We start from the raw sequence: 24,704 nt of genomic DNA on the forward strand, positions 1-24,704 counted from the left end.
TTTGCTATTTTGACAGCAGACCCACCTCCAAACCCGCCCTCTGAGCACTGGCAAAATTCAGCTCCATATGTTAGTGTCAGACAGTGGCATAAGCTATTGCCACATATCACACACACTTGCAAAAATCTTGTCACATGCACACTCGGCAATCTTTGATCTCAAATACAGTTTTATTAAAAATGGTGCCCGAACTGCACATTAGGCAGCATGGATAGATCATCTGTTGGTTTAAATTATTAGGAGTTAACTACTTTGATGCTTCTGTTAAGGGCAGGTTAGCAAGTTTGGTCAAACTAGAATTCTGTTCTGTAAATTCAGACTGAGTGGAAAATTGAAGCAATACTTTGTTTGTGCTGAGAACCATGCCATAATCTGAGCTCAGTAATCAAATAAACAGGGGAGGGTTGCTGGGTTTATACCATTTATGTGTTTGTTTTGTTCCTTCTAAATTTAATTTGGGCATATACAACATCTTTTCTTGAAATCCCACTGCCAAGGCATACCAGAGAAGTGGGGACAGAGGTTGGTGGTAAGGATGCAGTGAGCTGGAAGACGTGGGAGAAATGCCAGTGCCTGGGAAGGGTGGGGAGAATACATGTCATGAGGTTTGGTGGCTGTTTATACTGGCCTACATCGAAATGGGCATCAGCCTGAGACAGGGTCTGGTTTACACTGGCACCAACTTGGAACTCATAGTTCTGGCAGGCCTCTGTGGCAATTAAAGGGTTGAGTTTTGGAACATATCTGATCTCAGTTTGCCACTGTAAGTGGGTATAAAAATAGTTGTCCTACAAAGCTACTCCTGTAACTGCAGTAGATCATATCTACTTGTAGATACTGTTATTTGGCAATAATAATTAGCCAAAGAGCCAGAGGTGAGATGAGGAGATTTTTTTTATATGCAGCGAGTTGTTATGATCTGGGTTTTTTAAAATTTGTTTATGGGATGTGGGCATTGCTGGCAAGGCCAGCATTTATTGCCCATCCCTAATTGCCCTTGCAAAAGTGCTGGTGAGCTGTCTTCTTGAACCGCTGCAGTCCGCGTGGTGAATGTTGGATCCGTGATTCAGAGGATATGCTGTTCTTAAATAATCACACGGATGCTGTACATTAACAATAAACAGGTCTTTACTGGAGGAGGGTAGTCTCAAGACTGGGGGTACAGAGGCATGCGCAAAGCTTATATACCGGTGTGGTCACTGCCGGTACTACAGTATACAGGAGCTGTAAAAGTAGTTCTGACTTAAAGGCACATACACTACAATTCCTCCCTTTTTAGATTAGTAGTACCCCTAATATTCAAATAACAATTAACATTTCAACATGTACATTAAACAACAACAGTCCATTTATAGATTCAGTCTTTGGGGCGGCTTCCTGACCCTTTCGGGATAGCGCCTTTCCGGAGGTTCTTGTTCTTGGTGCAGAGGCGATTCTGACCCCTTTTCATCGGGTAGTTCATCGGGTTCCACTGCTAATGGGTCTGAAGTAGATGCTACCGGTATGTCGGGTTCATCCCCGGGTACTCGAGACATGGGGTGGACGCGTTCCTGCGACGCTAAGATCTGATCGACGTGGCGTCTCACAATGTTCTCCCCGACATCCACTGTGTACATTAATGGCCCGTGCCTTGTACATATCGTTCCGGGTTGCCATTTCTCTGTTCGATAGTCACGGGCCAAGACTGGTTGCCCTACATTGAAGCTCCTTGTCGGCTTCTCATTGATGTGTTGGAATTGTTTGTCCTCACATTTCTTTGCACATTTGGTCTGAGCAAGTCCAGATGAGATCTCAACCTTCGGTTAAAGAACATCATGGCCGGGGTCTGGTTGGTAACTGCATGTGTCGCGTTTCGGTAGGCTAATAAGAAATTGTCCATCTTATGCTGTAGTGGAATTTCATCGTCGCACATGGCCTTTATCGCCTTCTTAAAGGTTTGTACGAACCTCTCAGCCAATCCATTTGTGGCTGGATGATACGGGGCGGATGTGTAATGCCTTACCCCATTCCTTCTCATAAATTTTTGGAACTCGTTGGACACAAACTGTGGTCCATTATCAGAGCAAATCTGCTCTGGCAACCCGTTTCTGGCAAATATGGTCCGCAGGACTGCAATCGTTTTCTCTGTAGTGGTTGAAGACATTTTTATCACCTCAGGCCACTTTGAATGAGCATCCACTGCTATTAAGAACATTGAGTCCATGAATGGACCAGCGAAATCAATATGCACCCATTGCTATGGAGAGGAGGGCCACACCCATGGGTGTAGAGGGGCATGTGGTGGTGCATTTTGGACCTTCTGGCATCCTAAGCAGCTCTTAGTTAAGTCTTCGATTTGTTGATCGATTCCCGACCACCACACATAAGCCCTAGCAACGCTTTTCATTTTCACTCCCCCCAGATGACCTTCATGTAGTTCATTTAGCACTCTCTCCCTTAACTTGGGTGGAATCACCACTCTGGATCCACACATCACTGTCCCCTGGCATACTGACAGCTGTTCTCTTCTGGATGAGAATGCTGGCAACAGTGAGTCGCCATGTGTTGGCCATCCCCTCACCGTCAATTCATATACCCGCGACAGCGTCGGATCATTGCGGGTCTCCTCTATATCCGCGTTTGTTACTGGCAATCGTTCAATTATTGACGAATAAAATATCTCGATAGGGTCCACTGCTGGTGCTTCCTCCACAGTAGGCAGTGGCAGGCGCGATAGCCCATCAGCGTTCCCATGCTGTTTCGTGCCTTTATATTCTATTTCATATGGATTCGCCCCTAGAAACAGGGACCATCTTTGGAACCGCTGTGCAGTCATCACTGGAACGCCCTTCTTAGGATTAAAGATGGAGACAAGTGGTTGGTGGTCAGTCAGCAAGGTGAACTTCTGCCCATGCAGATAGTGGTTGAATTTTTTTACTCCCCATACTAGGCTGAGGGCCTCCCTGTCAATCTGGGCGTAGTTGCGCTCGGCTGAGGTTAGTGACCGAGACGCAAAGGCTACTGGCCTCTCCAACCCGTCTGGGAATTTGTGCGACAGCACCGCTCCAATACCATAGGGTGATGCATCACATGCCAAACGAATTGGTAGTGCTGGGTTGAAATGGGCCAACACCTCTTTTGATGTGATCAATCCTTTACACTTCTGAAAAGCTCGTCTACGTTCGCCATCCCACTTCCATGGTACCCCTGTTTGCAGTAGGGTGTTCAGTGGGTGTAATACCGTAGACAAATTTGGTAAGAACTTGTGGTAGTAGTTTACCAGCCCGAGGAACGACCTCAGTTGTGACACATTTTCCGGTGCTGGAGCTTGACGACTGCCTCAATCTTGTCAGGGGACTTATGTAACCCCTCTTCATCGATGACGTGGCCACAATACGAGATCTGTTTCTGGAAAACCTCGCACTTGTGGCGATTAGCTCGTAGCCCGTACTCCTTTAATCTGGTGAGCACCTTCTCCAAGTTGGCGAGGTGATCACCGTCATTTTTGCCCGTGACCAAGATGTCGTCCAAATAACACTGGGTCCCTGGAATCCCTTGCAGGACTTGATCCATTGCCCTTTGCCAAATAGCCGGAGCTGATGCTACTCCAAACACCAGCCGGTTGTATTGATAGAGACCTTTATGAGTGTTGATCATAAGGTATTGTTTCGAAGCTTCTTCTACCTCCATTTGCAAGTACGCCTGGGCTAGATCAATTTTGGTGAAGCGTTTATCTCCCGATAGCGAGGCGAAAATATCCTCAATTCGTGGAAGCGGATATTGTACCGTGTGAAGGACTGGGTTCACTGTCACCTTAAAATCCCCACAGATGCGGACCTTCTTTGGTTCCCCAGGCGTATTACTCAACGACCTCTTCATTACAGGAACGATAGGTGTAGCCCACTCGCTCCAGTCCACTTTGGACAGTACCCCTGAACGTTCCAACCCTTCCAGCTCTGCTTCAACAGCTGGTCTGATCGCATAAGGCACTGGTCTGGCCTTCAGAAACTTTGGGCTTACATTTTCCTCTATTTTAATCATTGCTGTTATTCCTTTTAGTGTTCCTAGTCCCTCCTGGAACACTTCTTTTGCGTCAGTTAGCATTTTTGACAGTCGTCCAGGTGTGACGTCGTCATCCTTTTTAGCCTCAACCTTCAGTGCCTGTATGGAATACCAATCTAATTGTATCTTCCGGATCCATTCACGTCCTAGCAGTGGTGGTCCTCCATCTGGCAATACATATATATCCATTTTAGGTATTTCCTGGCCTTTATATGTCACTTTCACCCTTATTTTCCCTTTGGGGTAGACTTTTTGCCCCGTATACGTCTTCAAGACAATCTCTGTAGCTTTCAAGGGTATGTGTGAAAATAGCCACTTGTAGTCTCTTTGATTTATGACTGTTAGAGCTGACCCTGTGTCCAATTCCATTTTCACTTGGACTCCGTCTATCTTGAGTGTAACCCAGATAGTCTGGTGATCCTCCATTTAGGTTAACTTATGTAGTTTCAGAGAACCCAGCTCCTTGCTTCCGGAGTCTGTGTCACTTTTCTGTTCGTCTGAACCACTGTCCATCACCTGGTGTACCTTTTTGTACTTCTCCTGTGGAGATTTCTTACTGTTGGTTTTCTTCCCAGACCTGCAGACTCTTGCTATGTGTCCTGCTTTCCCACACTGTCTACACACTAGGTCCTTGAACCAACAATCTTTCTGGTCATGTGTTGTTCTGCCACAACGATAGCACTTCCCTGTTCCATAGGACATTTCATTGGTGCCATATTCTTGCAGTCTCCGTTGTATCTCTGCAGCGCCCCTTGCGGCTGCTTCGTGTGATACTGCCATACTGAATGCTTTGTCCAGCATAAGATCCTTTTCCGACAGAAGCCGTTTCTGGGTTCCTTCACTCTGTAGCCCACACACAAACTTGTCCCTTAACGTATCTGCTAGTGTCAGGGTTGGGGAGCCACGGGGCCGTATAAATACGAGGCCGTGCTCTCCAGGCAAGGAAGGATCTGGACCCAAGTGCAGAAACCAGACAAGAGACAAATACAGTACTTTGTTTGAACTTTACTAGATTTACACATAACCAGATTAACACAAGGGACACAGCAATATACATAAGAACTAGAGACAAGAGAACTAGAGACAAGTTACAAGACGGCTAGTCAAGATAGGAACTCAGGACAGCTTCCATGAGGAAGCCCACTTGTCTATACTGAGCTTGCGACAAGCTACCACAAGGGGCAACCGGCTTGCCGAGGCACAACTCCAGACAAGCTACCCCAAGGGTAATCGGCTTACCAATGCAAGGCTCAAGACAAGATCCCAACGGCTCCCACATAGCAACACGCTGGTCCAAACAGCACCTTACCAAGACAAGCAGCTCAACAGAACAAGACTTAAATACATCTTAAATCCAGAGACAAGAACACAGACTTAGATACATAGCTCGAAAGAACTAGAACACAGACTTAGATACATAACTCGAGAGAACTATGGCACAGACTTAGATACATAACTCGAGAGAACTAGAACACAGACTTAGATACATAGCTCAAAAGAACTATGGCAGCCAGCTTGTGAAGGCAAGCTGCCATAGAGGAAAGAGCTAGTCACACAGAGAACCTAGTCAAGACAAGGAACATTGTCAAGACTAACTCCCTGGTTCACCCTAGTGAGGACTGAGCACTGAGTGAAACAACAACAGAACTTATATACCAAGAAAACCAGGTGCCACCCATAAACAGCTAACAGGCTGATTAAAAACTAACAGGGTTAGGAACAATTAACACCAAAGACTAGGAACAATTAACACAGGAGACTAGGAACAATTAACACAGGAGACTAGGAACAATTAACACAGGAGACTGACAAGTGAAGGTGCCATCTAGAGGTTACAAAAAGGAACTGACTGGCACCCTCACAGCTAGTCCCGCTCCAAACTGGCAGTGTTTCGATAGCTTGCGCAGTTCCGTTAGGTACTCAGCATTGCTTTCGTCTTTGTGTTGGTTCCTTTTATGGAACTTAAATCATTCTGCTATCAGCAGTGGTGTGGGGTTTAAGTGGTCCTGTAGGATTTTCACTATGCTTTCAAAATTCTTGTTTACCGGCTTCTCTGGGGTTATTAGATTTCGCAGTAACCCATAAGTTTTTGCACCCATGGAATTTAACAGAACCAGTGCTTTATTAGCATCTGGCACTTCATTCGCCCTGCAGTACACCTCAATACGTTCCACATATGTCGCCCAATCTTCGACTTCATTGTCGAACGTAGAGATACTGCCACTCTTCGGCATCCTTGGGTGTGAGTTAACTGTCAAAAATGGCGCCTCCCGCGCTTCCCCTTCTTCTCCGCTGGCAGAAAATGGCGTCTCCCGCGCTTTCCTTCCTTCCCGCGCTCGCCCTTCTTCTCCGCTGCGGCTTCTAAAAATGGCGTCACCCGCGCTCTTCCTTCTTCTCCGTGGCTCAATGGCGTCTCCCGCGCTCCCTTTTCTTCGCCCCACGGACCTTGTTCAGCCCGTGAGCCCTGGCTGTGCTCTGCGCATTCTTCTTTTTATATTTTTCGACGCCGCTCAGTCTAGAACCTGGCTGTTTCTTTACCCTCTCTCCGGTTTGTTTTCTTTTTCTCGACGCCGCTCGGTGTTCAACCCCCGGCTGCGCCCTGCGCTCTTCACCCTCTGTCTTACCCCGTCGACGCTGCTCGGCTTTCTCTCCGCCATCGGTCGGCTCCAGCCGCCGCTGCTCGGGAAGGGTCTGTGCTGGACCTGTCGTCGGTCTCTTGCTGCTCGTCGTGGCTGGGGATCCAAGCCCGGCTCTCCACAGCCTCCCCTGCGAAGTTCAATCTCTGCCTGACGGCTGGGCGGTTGCTCGTGGTCGACGCCTGTGTTCCTGGCCTCGACTATTTTTTTTTTATGTTGCAGGTAGATTCGAATTGACCCTCGTCGCCACTGTTGGATCCGTGATTCAGAGGATATGCTGTTATTAAATAATCGCACGGATGCTGTACATTAACAATAAACAGGTCTTTACTGGAGGAGGGTAGTCTCTAGACTGGGGGCACAGATGCATGCGCAAAGCTTATATACCGGTGTGGTCACTGCCGGTACTACAGTATACAGGAGCTGTAAAAGTAGTTCTGACTTAAAGGCACATACACTACAGTGAAGGTACTCCCATATTACTGTTAGGGAGGGAGTTCCAGGATTTTGAACCAGCAACGATGAGGGAAAGGCGATATATTTCCAAGTCAGGATGGTGTCGGGGGAACTTTGAGATGGTGGTGTTCCCATGCTCCTGCTGCCCTTGTCCTGGATGGTAGAGGTCATGGGTTTGGGAGGTGCTGCCGAAGAAGCCTTGGCAATTTGCTGCAGTGCATCTTGGAGATAGCACACACTGCAGCCATGGTGCACTGGTGGTGGAGGGAGTGAATGTTTAAGGTGATGGATGGGGTGCCAGTTAAGCCGGCTGTTTTGTCCTGGATGGTGTCGAGCATCTTGAGTGTTGTTGGAGCTGCACTCATCCAGGCAAGTGGAGAGTATTCCAAAACACTCCTGACATGTGCCTTGTAGATGGTGGAAAGGCTTTGAGGAGTCAGGAAGTGAGACACTCACTGCAGCATGGCTTTGTCAAGGGAAGATCATGTCTGACCAATTTGATTTAATTTTTCGAGGGGGTGACTAGGTGTGTGGATGAGGGTAGTGCAGTGGATGTGGTTTACATGGATTTCAGTAAGGCTTTTGATAAAGTCCTGCATAGGAGACTGGTCAGGAAGGTAAGAGCCCATGGGACCCAGGGTGCCTTGGCACATTGGATCCAAAACTGGCTTAGTGGCAGAAGGCAGAGGGTGATGGTCGAAGGTTGTTTTTGTGACTGGAAGCCTGTGTCCAGTGGGGTACCGCAGGGATCGGTGCTGGGTCCCTTGCTGTTTGTGGTCTACATTAATGATTTGGATGTGAATGTAAAAGGTATGATCAGTAAGTTCGCAGATGACACGAAAATTGATGGGGTGGTAAATAGCGAGGAGGGAAGCCTCAGGCTACAGGACGATATACATGGGTTGGTCAGATGGGTGGAACAGTGGCAAATGGAATTTAACCCTGAAAAGTGTGAGGTGATGCATTTTGGATGGACTAACAAGGCAAGGGAATACACAATGAATGGTAAGACCCTAGGAAAGACAGAGGATCAGAGGGACCTTGGTGTGCATGTACATAGATCCCTGAAGGCAGCAGAACAGGTGGATAAGGTGGTTAAAAAGGCATATGGGATACTTGCCTTCATTAGCCGAGGCATAGAATATAAGAGCAGGGAGGTTATGATGGAGCTGTACAAAACGCTGGTAAGGCCACAGCTGGAGTACTGTGTGCAGTTCTGGTCGCCACACTATAGGAAGGTTGTGATTGCTTTGGAGAGGGTGCAGAGGAGATTTACCAGGATGTTACCTGGGCTGGAGCGCTTCAGCTATGAAGAAAGACTGGACAGGCTGGGGTTGTTTTCCTTGGAGCAGAGAAGGCTGAGGGGGGACCTGATTGAGGTGTACAAAATTATGAGGGGCATAGATAGGGTAGATAGAAAGGAACTTTTCCCCTTAGTAGAGGGGTCAATAACAAGGGGGCATAGATTCAAGGTAAGGGGCAGGAGGTTTAGAGGGGATTTGAGGAAAAACTTTTTCACCCAGAGGGTGGTTGGAATCTGGAACTCACTGCCTGAAAGGGTGGTAGAGGCAGGAACCCTCACAACATTCAAGAAGCATTTGGATGAGCACTTGAAATGCCATAGCATACAAGGCTACGGACCAAGTGCTGGAAAATGGGATTAGATTAGACAGGGCTTGATGGCGGTGGTTAGACATTCTCTTGTTGGAGATAGTCATTGCCTGGCACTTGTGTGGCACAAATGTTACTTGCCATTTATCAGCCCAAGCCTGAACATCATCCAGGTGTTGCTGCATGCAGGCATAAACTGCTTCATTATCTGAGGAATTGCGAATGGAACTGAACACTGTGTAATCATCAGCAAACATCCCCACTTCTGACCTTATGATGGAGGGAAGGTCATTGATTGATGCGCTATCAATTACTCATAAAAGACGGAGAGTTAGGAGAGTAACTAAAGGCTTTTATTAGCAAAGAACAGAGCATGCCTCTCGTGGTTGACTGGGTTCCAAGAAGGCAGGGGGCTGCAGAGCAGTCACCTTTATTCCTGGGCCTGTGGGTGGAGCCAGGGGCGGAGCCAGCAGAGACATGCTGAGGCATGCATAGGTACAACAGTGTGCAACAACAACAACAACGGTGAACAACAATAACAGTGGTTTACCACATTCACCCCTTGTTTAAAATTGAGTCCAGCGGGGTGAAGTGTGCTAAAGGTTCGTGTAAGTAAGTCTATCAGGTGGCCTTGTATGCCGTCCTGATCGTCGTGGTGGCGGCGGTGATGGTGCAGCATCCAACGTTGAATCTGGCGTCTCATTGAGTGGTTGGGTGGTCAATGACGGGTCCTGGGGCTGCGGCATGCCGTCTAGCGGCGTTGGGTTGTGGGTAGTGGTGGATGGCAATGGTAGTGTTTCAGGGGCACCCGAAGGTGCGAGATCTCGTGTGGAGACTGTGTCCTCCCGCCCGTCCGGGTACACCACGTAAGCATACTGAGGGTTGGCATGGAGGAGGCTCACCCTCTCGACCAGGGGGTCCGTCTTATGGGACCTCACGTGCTTCCACAGTAGGACGGGTCCTGGAGAAGTCAGCCATGTCGGTAGCGAGATCCCCGATGTGGACTTCCTGGGGAAGGAGAACATTCTCTCGTGAAGGGTGGCATTGGTGGCTGTACAGAGCAGTGACCGAATGGAATGGAGCGCCGCAGGGAGGACGTCCTGCCAGCGAGAGGTCGGAAGGCCCTTAGATTTCAAGTTTAAAAGGACTGCCTTCCAGACCGTCGCATTCTCCCTTTCCACCTGGCCATTCCCCCGGGGGTTGTAGCTGGTGGTCCTGCTTGTAGCAATACCTCTCGCAAGCAGGTACTGCCGAAGTTCGTCGATCATAAATGATGAGCCCGTCGCTATGGATATAGCTAGGGAAACCGAACAAGGCGAAGAGGTCATTCAGACATTTAATGACCGTGGTACTGGTCATGTCTGAGCAAGGGATGGCGAACGGGAAACGGGAGTACTCGTCAATTATGTTGAGGAAGTACACATTGCGGTCGGAGGAGGGGAGGGGCCCTTTAAAATCGACGCTCAGCCGTTCAAAGGGGCGCGTGGCTTTGATCAGGCTTGCTCTGTCTGGCCTATAAAAATGCGGTTTGCACTCGGCACAGATTTGGCAGTTCCTAGTCATGGTCCTGACCTCCTCGATGGAGTAGGGCAGGTTACGGGATTTGATGAAGTGAAAAAACCTGGTGACCCCCGGGTGGCAGAGGTCATTGTGGAGGGTCTTCAGTCTATCAACCTGCGCGTTGGCGCATGTACCACGTGATAGGGCATCTGGGGGCTCATTGAGTTTCCCGGGCCGGTACAAGATATCGTAGTTGTAGGTGGAGAGTTCGATTCTCCACCTCAAGATCTTGTCATTCTTGATTTTGCCCCTCTGCTTATTATTAAACATAAAAGCTACTGAACGCTGGTCAGTGAGCAGGGTAAATCGTTTTCCGGCCAGGTAATGCCTCCAATGTCGCACAGCTTCCACAATGGCCTGGGCCTCCTTTTCGACAGAGGAGTGTCGAATCTCGGGGCCCTGGAGGGTCCTTGAGAAAAAGGCCACGGGTCTCCCCGCCTGGTTAAGGGTTGCAGCTAGGGCAAAGTCGGGTGCGTCGCTCTCCACTTGGAAAGTGATGGACTCATCCACTGCGTGCATCGTGGCCCTTGCAATATCTCTTTTTATGAGAGTGAAGGCTGCACAGGCCTCTGCTGTCAGGGGGAAGGAGGTGGACTTGATGAGGGGTCTGGCTTTGTCCGCATAGTTGGGCACCCACTGAGCATAGTACGAGAAAAACCCTAGGCATCTCTTCAGTGCTTTTTGGCAGTGGGGGAGGGGGAGCTCCATAAGGGGGCGCATCCTGTCGGGGTCGGGGCCGATGACTCCGTTCTCCACTACACAGCCAAGAATGGCAAGGCGCATGGTACGAAACATACACTTGTCCTTGTTGTATGTTAGGTTCAGCCGTTGGGCCGTACGGAGGAATTTCTCTAGATTAACATCGTGGTCTTGCTGGTCGTGGCCGCAGATGGTGACGTTGTCTAGATAGGGGAAAGTGGCCTGGAGCGCGTTCTGGTCAACCATCCGGTCCATCTCCCGTTGGAAGACTGAAACCCCGTTGGTGACGCCGAAGGGAACTCTGAGGAAGTGGTAGAGACGACCGTCAGCTTCAAAAGCTGTGTACTGGCGGTCCTCAGCCCTGATGGGGAGCTGGTGGTATGCCGACTTCAGATCAATCGTCGAGAACACCCGGTATTGTGCTATCTGATTGACCATGTCAGATATGCGGGGGAGTGGGTATGCATCTAGCTGGGTGTAGCGATTGATCGTCTGGCTGTAGTCAATAACCAGGTGCTGTTTTTCGCCAGTCTTCACTACCAACACTTGTGCTCGCCATGAGCTGGTGCTACTTTCAATAATCCCTTCCTTCAGGAGTCTCGCTACCTCGGATTTAATGAAGCTCCTATCCCCGGCACTGTAACGCCTGCTTTTGGTAGCGATGGGCTTACAGTCGCGGGTGAGGTTGGCGAACAAGGAGGGGGGGGGAGACTTTAAGGGTGGAGAGGCTGCAAATGGTGCACGGCGGGCGATTTAAAAGCTGCTGGCTGCAGACTGTGAGTGGGGGGAGGGGTCCGTCGTACGCTAATGTGACACTCTTAAGGTGGCACTGAAAATCCAACCCCAGTAGAACGGCAGCGCAGAGATGTGGCATGACCAGAAGTTTAAAATTTTTGTATTCTGTGCCCCGTACTGAAAGGGTCACTACACAGTAGCCAACGACGTCCGCTGACTGGGCTTTGGAAGCCAAAGAGATCCGATGGCGCGTCGGCAGGACCGGGAGAGAGTAACTGCGCACCGTGTCGGGGTGGATAAAGCTCTCCGTGCTCCCGCTGTCAAAAAGGCAGGTAGTGGCGCGGCCGTTTACCATAATGTCCATCATGGACCTGGACAGTTGATGAGGGAGAGATTGGTCCAGCGTCACGGAGGCCAGCGTATGGTCGAGCGGGTCGATGTGGTCGTCAGATGAGGCGGTGGTTGAGTCCGGGTCCCCCGTGGTTGAAGTTGGAGACGTCCAAGATGGCGGACAAAATGGCGGCGCCCATGATCCCGATCCCCACGTGGCTGGGGGAGCACAAGATGGCGGACAAGATGGCTGCCCCCACGGTTCAAACGCGGCGCTGCTGGCGTTAGCGGTTTTACCTTTGCAGGCGCTGACATAGTGTCCTTTCTTCCCGCAGCCAGAGCAGATAGCGTTTCTCGCCGGGCAGCGTGCTCTGGGGTGTTTTGCCTGGCCACAAAAATAACATTTCTGTGCCTTGGACATCGCAGCAGCAGTTGAAGGTGGCGGTCCCATGACCCAAGGTTGTGGCGTCCACGTTGCGGAGCGGTTAGGGGAGAAGGCGTCCATATTCCTGTGGGCCGCGTCGAGCGAGAGCGCGAGGGACACTGCCTTTCTCAGGTCCATTTCTCCCTTTTCCAACAGTCTCTGCCGGGAGTAGTCGGACCTTAGACCCGCAACGAAAGCATCTCGGATCAGTCCCTCCGTGTGTGCTGCGGCTGATACTTCTTTGCAATCGCAGCTCGGCCGAGTATCCGTAGTGCCCGTAGGAAGGCCTCCACCGATTCCCCGGGCTGCTGTCTGCGGGATCTTAAGAGGTGCCTGGCATAGACCGTATTTACCGGGCGTGCGTATTGCCCTTTTAGCAGATCGATAGCCGCCGCGTAGGTCGTCGCGTCCTGGATTATTGTATAAACTTGGCGGCTCACCTTTGAGGCCAGGATTTCCAGCTTGTTTTCATCCAGGGTCACAGTTGAGGCTTGCAGGTAGGCCTCGAAGCAACGCAGCCAATGCGCAAATTTGGTAGCCGAACCCGCTTCTTGGGGGTCTAGGTCCAGGCATGTTGGTCTGAGGGCTCACAGCAGCTCCTGCTGCTCAGCGTTTGTTGTCGACATTTTGTTTTTGCTAATAAAATTGATGCGCTATCAATTACTCATAAAAGACGGAGAGTTAGGAGAGTAACTAAAGGCTTTTATTAGCAAAGAACAGAGCATGCCTCTCGTGGTTGACTGGGTTCCAAGAAGGCAGGGGGCTGCAGAGCAGTCACCTTTATTCCTGGGCCTGTGGGTGGAGCCAGGGGCGGAGCCAGCAGAGACATGCTGAGGCATGCATAGGTACAACAGTGTGCAACAACAACAACAACGGTGAACAACAATAACAGTGGTTTACCACATTGATGAAGTAACTGAAGATGGTTGGGCCTAGGACACAGCCCTGAGGAACTCCTGCAGCGATATCCTGGGGCTGAGACGATTGGCCTCCAACAACCATCTTCCTTTGTAAGACTCCAGCCAGTGGAGAGTTTTCCCCCCGATACCCATTGACTTCAGTTTTACTAGGGCTCCTTGATGCCACACTCGGTCAAATGCTGCCTTGATGTCAAGGGCAGTCACTCTCACCTCACCTCTGGAATTCAGCTCTTTTGTCCATGTTTGGACCGAGACTGTAATGAGGTCTGGAGCCGAGTGGTCCTGACAGAACCCAAATTGGGCATCATTGAGCAGGTTATTGGTGAGTAAGTGCAGCTTGATTGCACTGTTGATAACACCTTCCATCACTTTGCTGATGATTGAGAGTCGACTGATGGGGCGGTAATTGGCCGGATTGGATTTGTCCTGCTTTTTGTGGACAGGACATACCTGAGCAGTTTTCCACATTGTCGGATAGATGCCAGTCTTGTAGCTGTACTGGAACAGCTTAACTAGAGGCACAGCTTGTTCTGGAGCACAAGTCTTCAGAACGACAGCCGGAATATTGTCGGGGCCCATAGCCTTTGCTGTATCCAGTGCACTCAGCCGTTTCTTGATATCATGTGGAGTGAATCTAATTGGCTGAAGACTGGCTTCTGTGATGGTGGGAACCTCAGGAGGAGGCCAAGATGGATCATCCACTCAGCACTTCTGGCTGAAGATGGTTGCCAACACCTCAGCCTTGTCTTTTGCACTCGCGTGCTGGGCTCCGCCATCATTGAGGATGGGGATGTTCATGGAGCCTCTTCCTCCCATCAGTTGTTTACTGGTCCACCACCATTCACGACTGGATGTGGCAGGACTGCAGAGCTTTGATCTGATCCGTTGATTGTGGGATCGCTTAGCTCTGTCTATAGCATGCTGCTTCCATTGTTTAGCATGCATGTAGTTCTGTGTTGCAGCTTCCCCAGGTTCCACCTTTTTTTTTGCATGAAAGGATGGTGGAAGCAGATTCAATAGTAACTTTCAAAATGCAAATAGACAAATACTTGTGGGGAAGAAAATTTCAAGGCTATGGGGAAAGAGCAGGGGAGTGGAACTAATTGGATAGCTCGTTCAAAATACCGGCACAGGCACGATGGGCTGAAAGATTCGATGATTTCTATATGATTCTGTAATACCATAAGGGAATAACCTGGAAAAAGAGATCAATATCGTGCGTTCTGGTATTCACAGTGTTTCAGCGGTATCCTCTTTCCCTAACCAGAACAAAACAATTTCATTTAAAAAGTTAAAGTGTTAAATTAATGATAATGAAGTTCTTCACATCCCCTATTTTATACAATGGGTCAGTTCAAATCATCTTGTGGGTTCCACAGTACAATGCGCAGATCCATTCATTTTAATGGAAGTCGTGTTCATTTGCTGCATGTAGAATTTACTGATGATAATTCTACTAACCACCAAGGGAGCAACCTCTTTAAATGACATCAGTGTTTTGGCACCATGTTGCATAGTGTGAATTAGGAACAAAATACTTAGGAGAAAGAAGGAGAGAAAGAATTCTTAGAGCGTTTTACTTAATGAAGTACTTTTGAAGTGTAGTCACCATTATAAAGTAGGAAACGCAGCAGCCAATTTGCGCACAGCAAAAGAGAGGGAAAGAGTGACTCTGTGAAGTGGAGGTGTTGAAGCAGAAAACTGAGGGAGGGAGAGTGGCTGTATGAACTGGGGAAAGTTTAGAGGGGAAAAGAGCCTCTAAGAACAGGACAGTATTGGAGGGAGAGCAAACAAAATAACTTGCATTATACAGCGCCTTTCACAACCTCAGTACTAAGCACTTTACAACCAACAAATGACCTTTTAAAGTGTAGTCACTGTTGTAATATCGGAAACATGGGAACCAATTTGTGCACAGCAAGGTCCCACAAACAGCAATGAAATAAATGACCAGTTCAATAAAAATATAAATTGATCTGTAACTCTTGGTTACATTCTTTAATTTTGATGTTTTCACCTCCTGACACTTGATTTTGTTTCTGATTCTGTGCAGCATCATGTGCTATTTGAGATTGATGGTCTCAAGGAATAACTGCCAGGAACATTGAGTAAATTCAGCTTGAAAATAAACTAACAATTGTTAACACATTTCATAAATTTTCAGCCGTGAGGAAATGGATTTAAACTGCATTGTTTACTGGTAAACATGAATACTTTGAATAGGTGGCAGTGATGCCCTTCTGTAACATGACTTGGAGAAGGAGGATTGGTTTGCCCATACAGCTCCTCTCAAATTGATCATGGTTGTGCTATCATGCGATGCAATGAAGTAGTTTTCTCAAAGAAATTGGAAAAATCTGAAGAAATTACCGCAGTTTATACAGATCCTAGCATGCATAATACAATGATTACCCCTGTTTATAACCATTCCTGCAATGCAGCAGAGACTGTAGAACATAGAGCAATAATAACATACACTCTGATAGGGCAGTGAGCGCTTGTAAAACTATATTAGCATTCTTAAAACCTGACTTTACTCAGATCTCTGTTCCCTACTCTAACATATAATCTACTGGATCACCCACTTTAACGTCATTCTCAGCTGTTACTATGTATTTAATGAGCTCTATACCTTGTTCCAGTGTTGAACCTGCTGCATCGTTAATTCTAGCCCATTCCATGCTATTGCTTCAAGATTTTTTATTTTTTCTCCTTTAAGTTCTTCTCTTCTTCCTTCACTACCCACCGCCCCCCCCCCCAAGCCCCCAGCCCAGGTCTAATATATTGGGCCAGAAATTCGGATTGGAGGCTTCCCGCGGGCGCAAGGCCCCCGACCTGCACTTACCTAGCGCGCCTGCCATTGTGCCGTGGGCCCGCGTGGGATTCCGATCCTGGGCCTCCTCCAGCTGTCGGTGTGCAGTGCTTGCGTATCCCGGGGCGTAGTTAGTTCGCAGCGTCCCCTGGATCACGTGGGCCACGGGGAGCCAATCTGAGCAGGGAATCTCCATTCATAGATTTGACAGGAAGACCTGTCAAATCTATGAATAGAGATCAGCCCCAAAAAATAAATAAAACTTCAAATAAATTTTTAAAAGAAATCAAATTTTTAAAATAACTATAAATTACATAAATTAACTATTTTAAGCAAAAATTTAAATTTTTGAAAAAATTAATTGAAGTTTTTAACGGGGCTAAAAATAAACTTACCTTTTTTAAAAGTATTTTAAAATGATAAACCTGTGGAAAAAATGTTTTAATTTTACTTAGTTAACCTCTTACCTTGTTAAAAGCAGGCCTTGCGCCTGCTTTTTCCACGCGCAGCTGCTAGGGACTTACCCGAACGGAGAAACCTGTAAAAAAATCGGAAGTTCCAGGCGTACGCGCTGCCTCTCCGACGCACATGTTTGACCTCCGAACCCCTTCCTTCAAGGGAACGGAAGTTCCGGTTTCCAGCGCGTGTGCAGTGCATGCGCGAAACCGGCATTTCCGTTGGCCTTACGGGTGAGTACACAGCGCGTACCCGCCCGTGGGGACCCGAATTTCTGGCCCATTAATTTCTGATTGAGAGACCATATTCTACCCAGCTGTCTATTTTCAAATATCTGTCAAGGCTGCTTTGAACTGGCACTTACAACAACAACAACTACTTGCATTTATATAGTGTCTTTAAAGTAGTAAAACATCCCAAGGCGCTTCACATGAGCATTATCAAATAGCATTTGATACCAAACCACATAAGGAGATATTAAGACAGGAAGGAGGTAGGTTTTAAGTAGTGTCTTAAAAGGCGGAGAGGGAGGTAGAGAAGTGGAGGGGTTTAGGGAGGGAATTCCAGAGCTTAGTGCCTAGGCAGCTGAAGGCACGGCTGTCAATGGTGGCGTGATTAAAATCAGGGATGAGCAAGAGGTCAGAATTGGAGGAGTGCAGAGATCTCGGAGGGTTGTAGAGCTGGAGGAGGTTCCAGAGATATGGAGGGGCGAGGCCCTGAAGGGATTTGAAAACAGGGATGAATCTTTGATTTTCTCTTTCTCTCCATCGTTCAGAAGCAGCTAACATCTGTGCTGTGCTTTCCTCAATCCATGCAGCTGAAATCAGGCACTCACTGGGGTTGCATTTGGACTTTGGGCACTGTAAGCAGTATCATTTAGAGCAGTGAAATAAGACAGAAAAATGAAGATGCGTTCCATTCACGTATATTAAACCAAGCGCTAACACAATGACTGCATGCAGCCTAGATGTTGTGATTGTATTCCTGAGAAGAGGATAGAAATGCCTTGGAAGAAGTGTAGTGGTTATTCAAGTAGATTTGAGGAAAATATTGATTTAGTTGGCTTGTTGAATATGGATAAATCTCAATGTCATTTATTTTTTCTATGTTTTATATTAAAAAACTATGAAATGTGTAGTAGAAAAGTGTAAAACAAACTAACAAGAATATATTATTTTTAAAGTTAAAATTCAATTATTTTGTTTAGAACATACCCCAGACCCACCTAGAAAAGCATACTGCTGGAGGAGTGGAGGCAGCATTTAGAAAGCGGGTGTATAATTCCAATTTTTTTTTGCCTGTGGCCCTGTTTATACTCGGGCATGAACACAAAACACAACAGCAGCAACAGCAAGTTATAAGGCAGAAACCATTCACAGAGAAATATAATTTTTCTGAAGAACCCGGCAGAACTGCAAATAGGGATCTAGCTCATCAGGGCTCTCCTTCAAAATAGACTTGTACTCATTGCGTACTCTTTCCTATACCAGTGGTTTATAGCATTTGGCTGCACAGAGCACGGGGGCTTTGCTTTGTTTGTGGGGTTAATTGAACACTGTGACAAAAGTGAAAAAAGAGCTTGCTCTCCTAGCACTGAGATCCTTCACCTTGACAAGAAAAAAAAATACACTTGAAGGAAAACCTTGACACAAACCAGAAATGTTATGTAAGTGAAAATCTTGAGTTTACACCGCATTAAATGTTAGCCGATATGAATTTACAAAGCAACAAGTTGCGATGCAGTGATATTTTGAACTTTTTTCAAGCAGCATAGTGCTGTGCATTTCAAAAAAAATCTGGTTTCAATTTGAATTTAATGATAGGACAAACAGGCCTCAGGAGGACACTATAAACCAACACTCACTGTTTATGCGTGGTGAGAGTGTGCATACTCGATGTGGCGCTCTTCAGATGTGGTTTCTGTTTCTTGCAGTTGTGTGGTGGAAATAAGAGGCAACTCGCCATAATTTCTAAAACGTATTTGGATATCTCTGTAGACGTATTGACAACCCACCTCAAGGCAAAGCAAATTACAAGATATTTTTGCTGTGAATGTTTCTGATGTGGCTATCATATTTTTTCTTTTTTTTTCATTCTCCAATTTCTCCTTTTAGCCTCCCACCTCACATAGATGGTGATTCATATTGGATTGCATTTTATTTTTTGGATGAGATGTTAAAAGGAGTTCCCATCTGCATTCTCGGGTGGATGGCAATGGCACTATTGAAAGAGCATGGAAGTTCTGCCAGAGCCCTGGCCAGCATCTATCCCTCAACCAACGCCAAACAAAGTGACTACACTTCAAAAGTAATTCATTGGCTGTAAAGTGCCTTAAGATGTCCTAAGGACATGAAAGGCTGTATATAAATGCAAGGTCTTTCATTCTTGTTTTTTCCCTACCCATCCCCTTTCTTGGGGTCTCCCCCATGCCAAGCACCATCCTTAGCTGAGAAAGTGGGGGTGGGGGATGACCTACTCCTCGACCTCTACCACTGGCCTTCATAATCCAGTCACTGAGAGGTATGTGTGATCAGCTCAGGAGGCTTTCTATTCCTGTGGCCTTCATTCATCACCTCCACACAACAGCATGGCTGGGAGGAATCTCAGTGCATTGGTTAAGGGTAAGGAAGATTGCGAACTCACCCCACATCTTACATTTCAGCATACTGGGACTCCATGGTGCTTCCCCTATTAACCAAGGTTATCTTAGATTATACTGACAGTCTGTCAATTAATCTCCACCCCCTAACCCCCCCCCCAACACTCAACTTTTGGGGCAAAATTGAAATAGTTTGAAAAACAAGTCTATTTCTACTGTGAAGAGGGAGACTTATCGTTTGCAACCATTTTAAAATCAGAGCTGCAATGAATTATGAACTTTTTACATATACTATGTTGCAGTTTTTGTGTACATGTTAAATAAAAAGTGAACTAATTTTTTGGGAGGAGTTACAAAGGCAGAAGATGAGTGAAGAGAAGTCATCTCTTGATTTGGGTCCACACTGGAGATCTAATTTATTAGCTTAATTCAGTGTGCCTGATGAAGCCTGATTAGTGTTGATACAGCACTATATTTGTTACTGCATTTTACTCCCTATACATACCATACTAGCAGAAAAGAGATGGCTCCAAATCTAAAGGTTCTTTTAAAATCTAAACTACATCCTTGGTTGGAATGAAAAGTTGTTTCATTAATCATTTAACGATACGATGTCCATTTTTGGTTTCCATATCAAAACATGAGCACAACATCTTTTTTAAATTGTCAAGTCTTTGGTGTCCAAATATACTCTAGATTTAAATACAGTAATCAATACTTCGAGGTTGAGGAAGGGTTGCCCATTGATTATGTAAGTCAAACAAACCCCGAGATTAAATTACAACTGCAAAATGACGCCTCCAATGGCATTGTTCTCGGTGAGTTGGAAAATACAGTTTTTTATGCCAATTGGATTGTTTATGCCTGAAGGGGATAACATCAGAGTCAGTAATTTCCAGTGCTTGAATAAGTCAAATTCAATTTTTATTAAATTATATTGTGGGATTTTTACTGATGCATTGAGGATCAAGATAATACAGCACTACCTAGTGGAGTGACAGGTAATGGTTATAGATCAATGTTGTCATGTAACATTGGAATTCCCATAAATGCACCATCTACTACAGGGTAGTATGAAAATCATAGTTGCAGTTCAGTATTATCACTTATCATTGGGAATACTAGTGCCACATAGTGGTGTGACAGATCATCAATACATTTTACCATTGCAATTCCTGTAGGAAATGTTTACATTGTAGTTTTCAATGGAGTATGAACCCTATGCAAGATTTTTAATAAAATAGGGGGCCATGGCAAAGGGGTGTTTGGACAAGCATGCCACTGCAGCACAGAATGGATGGGTGATGAGAAATGTAGGGCCTGATCCCCCAAATTAAGGGAGCATTTTTAGGAGAACCACAATATTTGTAAGAGTGCAGCAATTTTAAATTTTCAGGGAATTGAAAAATTCTGGGGAATGAGGCCAGCACAGGGACCAAATTTGAGGTGGCATTTTCAGAGGAAGCAAGGCCTTGGGCAAGCTGTAGTTCTTTTAAATTGTGAGGATACTTATACATTTTTGGGAAGGGGTACACTGGGGCCTGAGAAGGACTCCACAGTTATAGGGTATCTTTTGTCAGCAATGGGGCAAGGAGAACACCAGACGTCAAGAGAAAGGCCACACTCGCAGGCCAGTAGAGTGTATGGGCAAGCAAGCAGAGTCCAAGTGGGAGGCACTAACAGGAGAGCAGGGAATGGGTAAAAGGAGCCCAGTTAGAGAGTGCACTCAGCAGGCAGACGAGGAGAGCTGAATGCTCATAGCAGCAGATTGAGGAGAACAAAAAAGAGCCTGAGCAAGCCTGGGTGGGAGGCCACAGTAATGACAGCGGAGCAGAGAGCAGGCCTGAGTGGGAAGCAGCACTCAGTGGGTGGGCAAGGAGAGGCCAATACTCATTGCAGGAGAGCAGAGGACATCAAGGAGAGTCCTGAGCATGAGGCCGGACTGATGGTACCAGAGCAGGAAATGGGGAGTGGGCAAGCAGGTGAAGAGAGCCCGAGTAGGAGGGCATGCTCATAGGGAGATTTTTTGCCAGGGCTGATACCGGAGCAGGCAGACGTAAGTGAAAAATTAGTTTTTGTCTCAAATTTCAGTGAGGTGATTTATAGCCACAGTTTCTCTGTTGAGTAGAGATTGGAGCACATTTTTAGCTTGGTTGGAGGAATAGGGATGAGCACCACCTAGTGACCACAGGTATGGAGTTATACATAACACCGACATTGTAAACACTGAAAACTTATTGGGCACCATCATACTGTCTATTACTGTTCATTGTGCAAATGTAACCTCCCTTTCAGTTGTAGATTTTTCACATTTTGCCATTAAATGGATAGCATGTAACTAATTCAAAAGAAAACAATAGCTACCTCTGAACGGTTAATAATGCTCATCCAATATCTGGCTCTGTTAGTTTTCTCCCCCCGAAATGCACCCTCTGTTTAATCCCATGATGTGCATTTCTATAATTAATGTAATTGGTTTAGATAGGGCAAAGAAAAACCACAGGAACTAGGAGCAGGGTTTTGGACTTAATAGTGGCTTCTTCCCCCTTGGGCAACTTTATTGGGAGCAGCTGCTACCAGACAAAGCAGTGCAGTATCAGCAGTCTGTTTCTCATGGGCATTAACACCCACACCACTCACGGAGGGAGTTTGCTCTGTAATTAACTCCAGACACAGTTTGTCATTAATAATATTTTATTCTGTTCTGCTAGCTTTGTAAATTGATGGCTATTTTGGGCAAAGCAGCGCGGAGTTGATTTATTGATTGCTGCTGGGGGAATTGACCAGAAAGTGCTAAGTAGCTGGTTTTATTGACTGAAGTGTCTTAAAGAGTAAGTTACTAGTCATTGAGATTTTGAATCAGTACTAATGTGCTCTTTATATTGCTTTGGATTACATGAAAAAAATGCTGTAATTTCTCTTAAATGTCATCGTTAGTAACATCAAGTATTTCCTTTGCTTACATCCGGTATAAATTATTTTGTGTTAGTTAAGCTGAGGGACAACACTGCTGGGAATCAGAAACCTTTTTGATGTTGGGCACTCAGTGTGGACAAAGTACTCCCAGGTCATCTATAACACAACCAAATGCAAAGTAAAGCTCCTTCTAATCCACCTCAACCAATGTTCTTCAACTCAATTATACTGCACCAGTGTGATTTTTGTTTCCATTTATATGCCAGATCTGTGCGAGTTTGGCAATTCAGTGCCAATTTGCGCCAAAATCTGGACACTTTAATGCTAACAAACAACACAAACTACAAAGTGGCCCAGCCTATGCAAACCCCTTTAACTTGGAGTCTGCAAAGAGAGGAGAGTGGATTTTAACTCTCGGTTGGGAAACCAGGGCGGGCAGCTCAGCAACCTAAAAATAAAGTGCTCCGTTTAGATGGCGACAAGCGGGAATCGCCAAAGAATGGGGCAGTAAGTCTTTGCAATTATTTTATCTGCACACCCACCCTGTTCCTGCCAGGCAGTGTTAGTTAAAATTCCCCTATTCCATCAGTCTGATCTATATTCAAACCCAGAACCAAGGCATGAAAGGACAATATGCTAACCCGGGCATATCTCCTAGTCACTGCATACCCCTTATTGAAAGCTTGTATTTTTAAACAAAGTTGACCAGTTGCTTTAAACACAACATTGGATGGGAATTTTATTGGAACTGATTCCGCTCCGATGCTGTAACTTTGCTTGAAATGCGACAGAAAACCCGAACCCAAAGTCTTCCTGGTTCACATGACTTAGTAACATTTCAGGTGGTAAATCTACCTCCTGGGTTATCAGAGGAGAGGGGAGGCCGTACCTATTTCAGGGGAAAATCACAGGTTTATTGGCACCAATAATGACCATTTTAGAGAACATCTGCTACATCGCATCAGTCCCAGGATGTAATGAGAAGCTTCCCCAACAATAGCCTTTCATTTTCATTCAGAGAAACACCAGTCCCAGAATGTTGAGAACAGAACAATGAGCTAAGAAATCCACTTGTATTCTACATATATGATCTGGGTTGTTTTTGTGCGCAAGCTTTATATACATAGGAATGCTTCACCCACTGGTTCACTTTACTTATACTCAATGGGCTGGATTTTCATTGAGGAGTCGGGACTACAACTTTTGGGGTTGTAGTCTCGCCTCCATCGAGTTCTAGCCAACCCACGCGATTTTGACTTGATTGACCTTGTTGAGCCCACCCAAATTCTGGAAAGTGGGTAGGTCAGCAGCTGAAGGAGAAAAGTTCATGCTTTCTGTGGGTTTTTTCCATGGAAATGCAGGTTCGCACCTAAAACATCAACTTTCAGATGCTGATCGATCTACTGTACATTTCCACCATTTTCTATTTTTATCAGTCAGAATGTGATTTGGCTATTGCAAAGTATTATATGGTTCACAGGAAGGAATTCCATCCAATTGGAACCACTTCGCACCATGTCCACAGTTACCAGCTGTGCATATAATTTTGTCCCACTGTCTTGTCTTGGACTTTCAATCAAGTGCAGCAGAGCTCCAAATACTGGGTCATTTCCATATGTTGTGCTAATTTGCTTGTTAATTTCTGCATCAAGAGCAGCTGAAGATGCTGATGCTGTTAAATGTAAAACTAGTGAGATTCCATAAGGCTTTTCTCCATCGGGCTTGAACACTTTGTATGCATAGGGTTTGAAAAAAAAACAAGTTTAATAGTGGATGCCAGTGAACTGACCAAACCAGTATGCCATTTCTTGTTCTGATGTTCAGTGCATTTCAGTCTCGTTGTTCCCACTGAAGTTCTGCTTATTCTGTGACCAGCTTTGTATAGAAAATTGACCTTACTGTTGTGAGTATCCCAAATGTCAGTAATTTCCTTCTGTTCATTGTACACTACTTGAAAATTGAGCAGGTATTAGTCCTGTGGTATCTTTATTAGATGCACCAAGGTATCTGACAGGATTATTTTTTAATCTGTACGGTAACATTTCTTTTCTCCTCCAATTTTAGATATCGATGAGTGTTCCTTTGAAAGGACTTGTGACCACATATGCATCAATTATCCAGGAAGCTTCGAATGCTTGTGTCATAAAGGCTATACTTTATATGGACTGACACATTGTGGAGGTTTGTTCAATGCGATGGGTGGCATTATAATTCACATGGACTGAAACTGCAATGATTAGTATAAGGTGTCATCCAAATGTTTATTAATATTGAAGTAAAGATTGAAATATTGTGGTGAATGGAGGACCAAAGGCTAGCCAGCACAGATTTTGAGTGTGGTTGTAAGCAACTTGCAAGAGAGCTTTCTCTGGTGTGAATGCAGAAGGAATTGGGGTTGGAAGGGGGTAGGGAAATGGGGTGGTGATGATTGGCAGAAAGTGGTCAGAGATGGCCTTGTCAGTGATCAACACTAGTGAGAGAGCAGGATGGAGATGTTTGGGTTAGTGCT

General features: G+C 46.2%; 1 protein-coding gene across 2 annotated transcripts in view; it reads left to right on the plus strand.

Annotated features, from left to right (window-relative positions):
• scube1 (signal peptide, CUB domain, EGF-like 1) overlaps positions 1-24,704 on the plus strand; it is a 489,492-nt gene that overhangs the window by 384,812 nt on the left and 79,976 nt on the right. For both annotated transcript variants that reach the window (XM_086008801.1, XM_086008802.1), the window contains one exon: positions 24,260-24,376. In XM_086008801.1, the coding sequence (XP_085864927.1) occupies positions 24,260-24,376 (117 nt within the window). The remainder of the gene's footprint in view (positions 1-24,259; positions 24,377-24,704) is intronic.

This window comes from Somniosus microcephalus, chromosome 16, assembly GCF_052327205.1.
Source record: "Somniosus microcephalus isolate GS21.2 chromosome 16, FLI_Smic_1.0, whole genome shotgun sequence".
NCBI classification, from domain to species: Eukaryota; Metazoa; Chordata; class Chondrichthyes; order Squaliformes; family Somniosidae; genus Somniosus; species Somniosus microcephalus.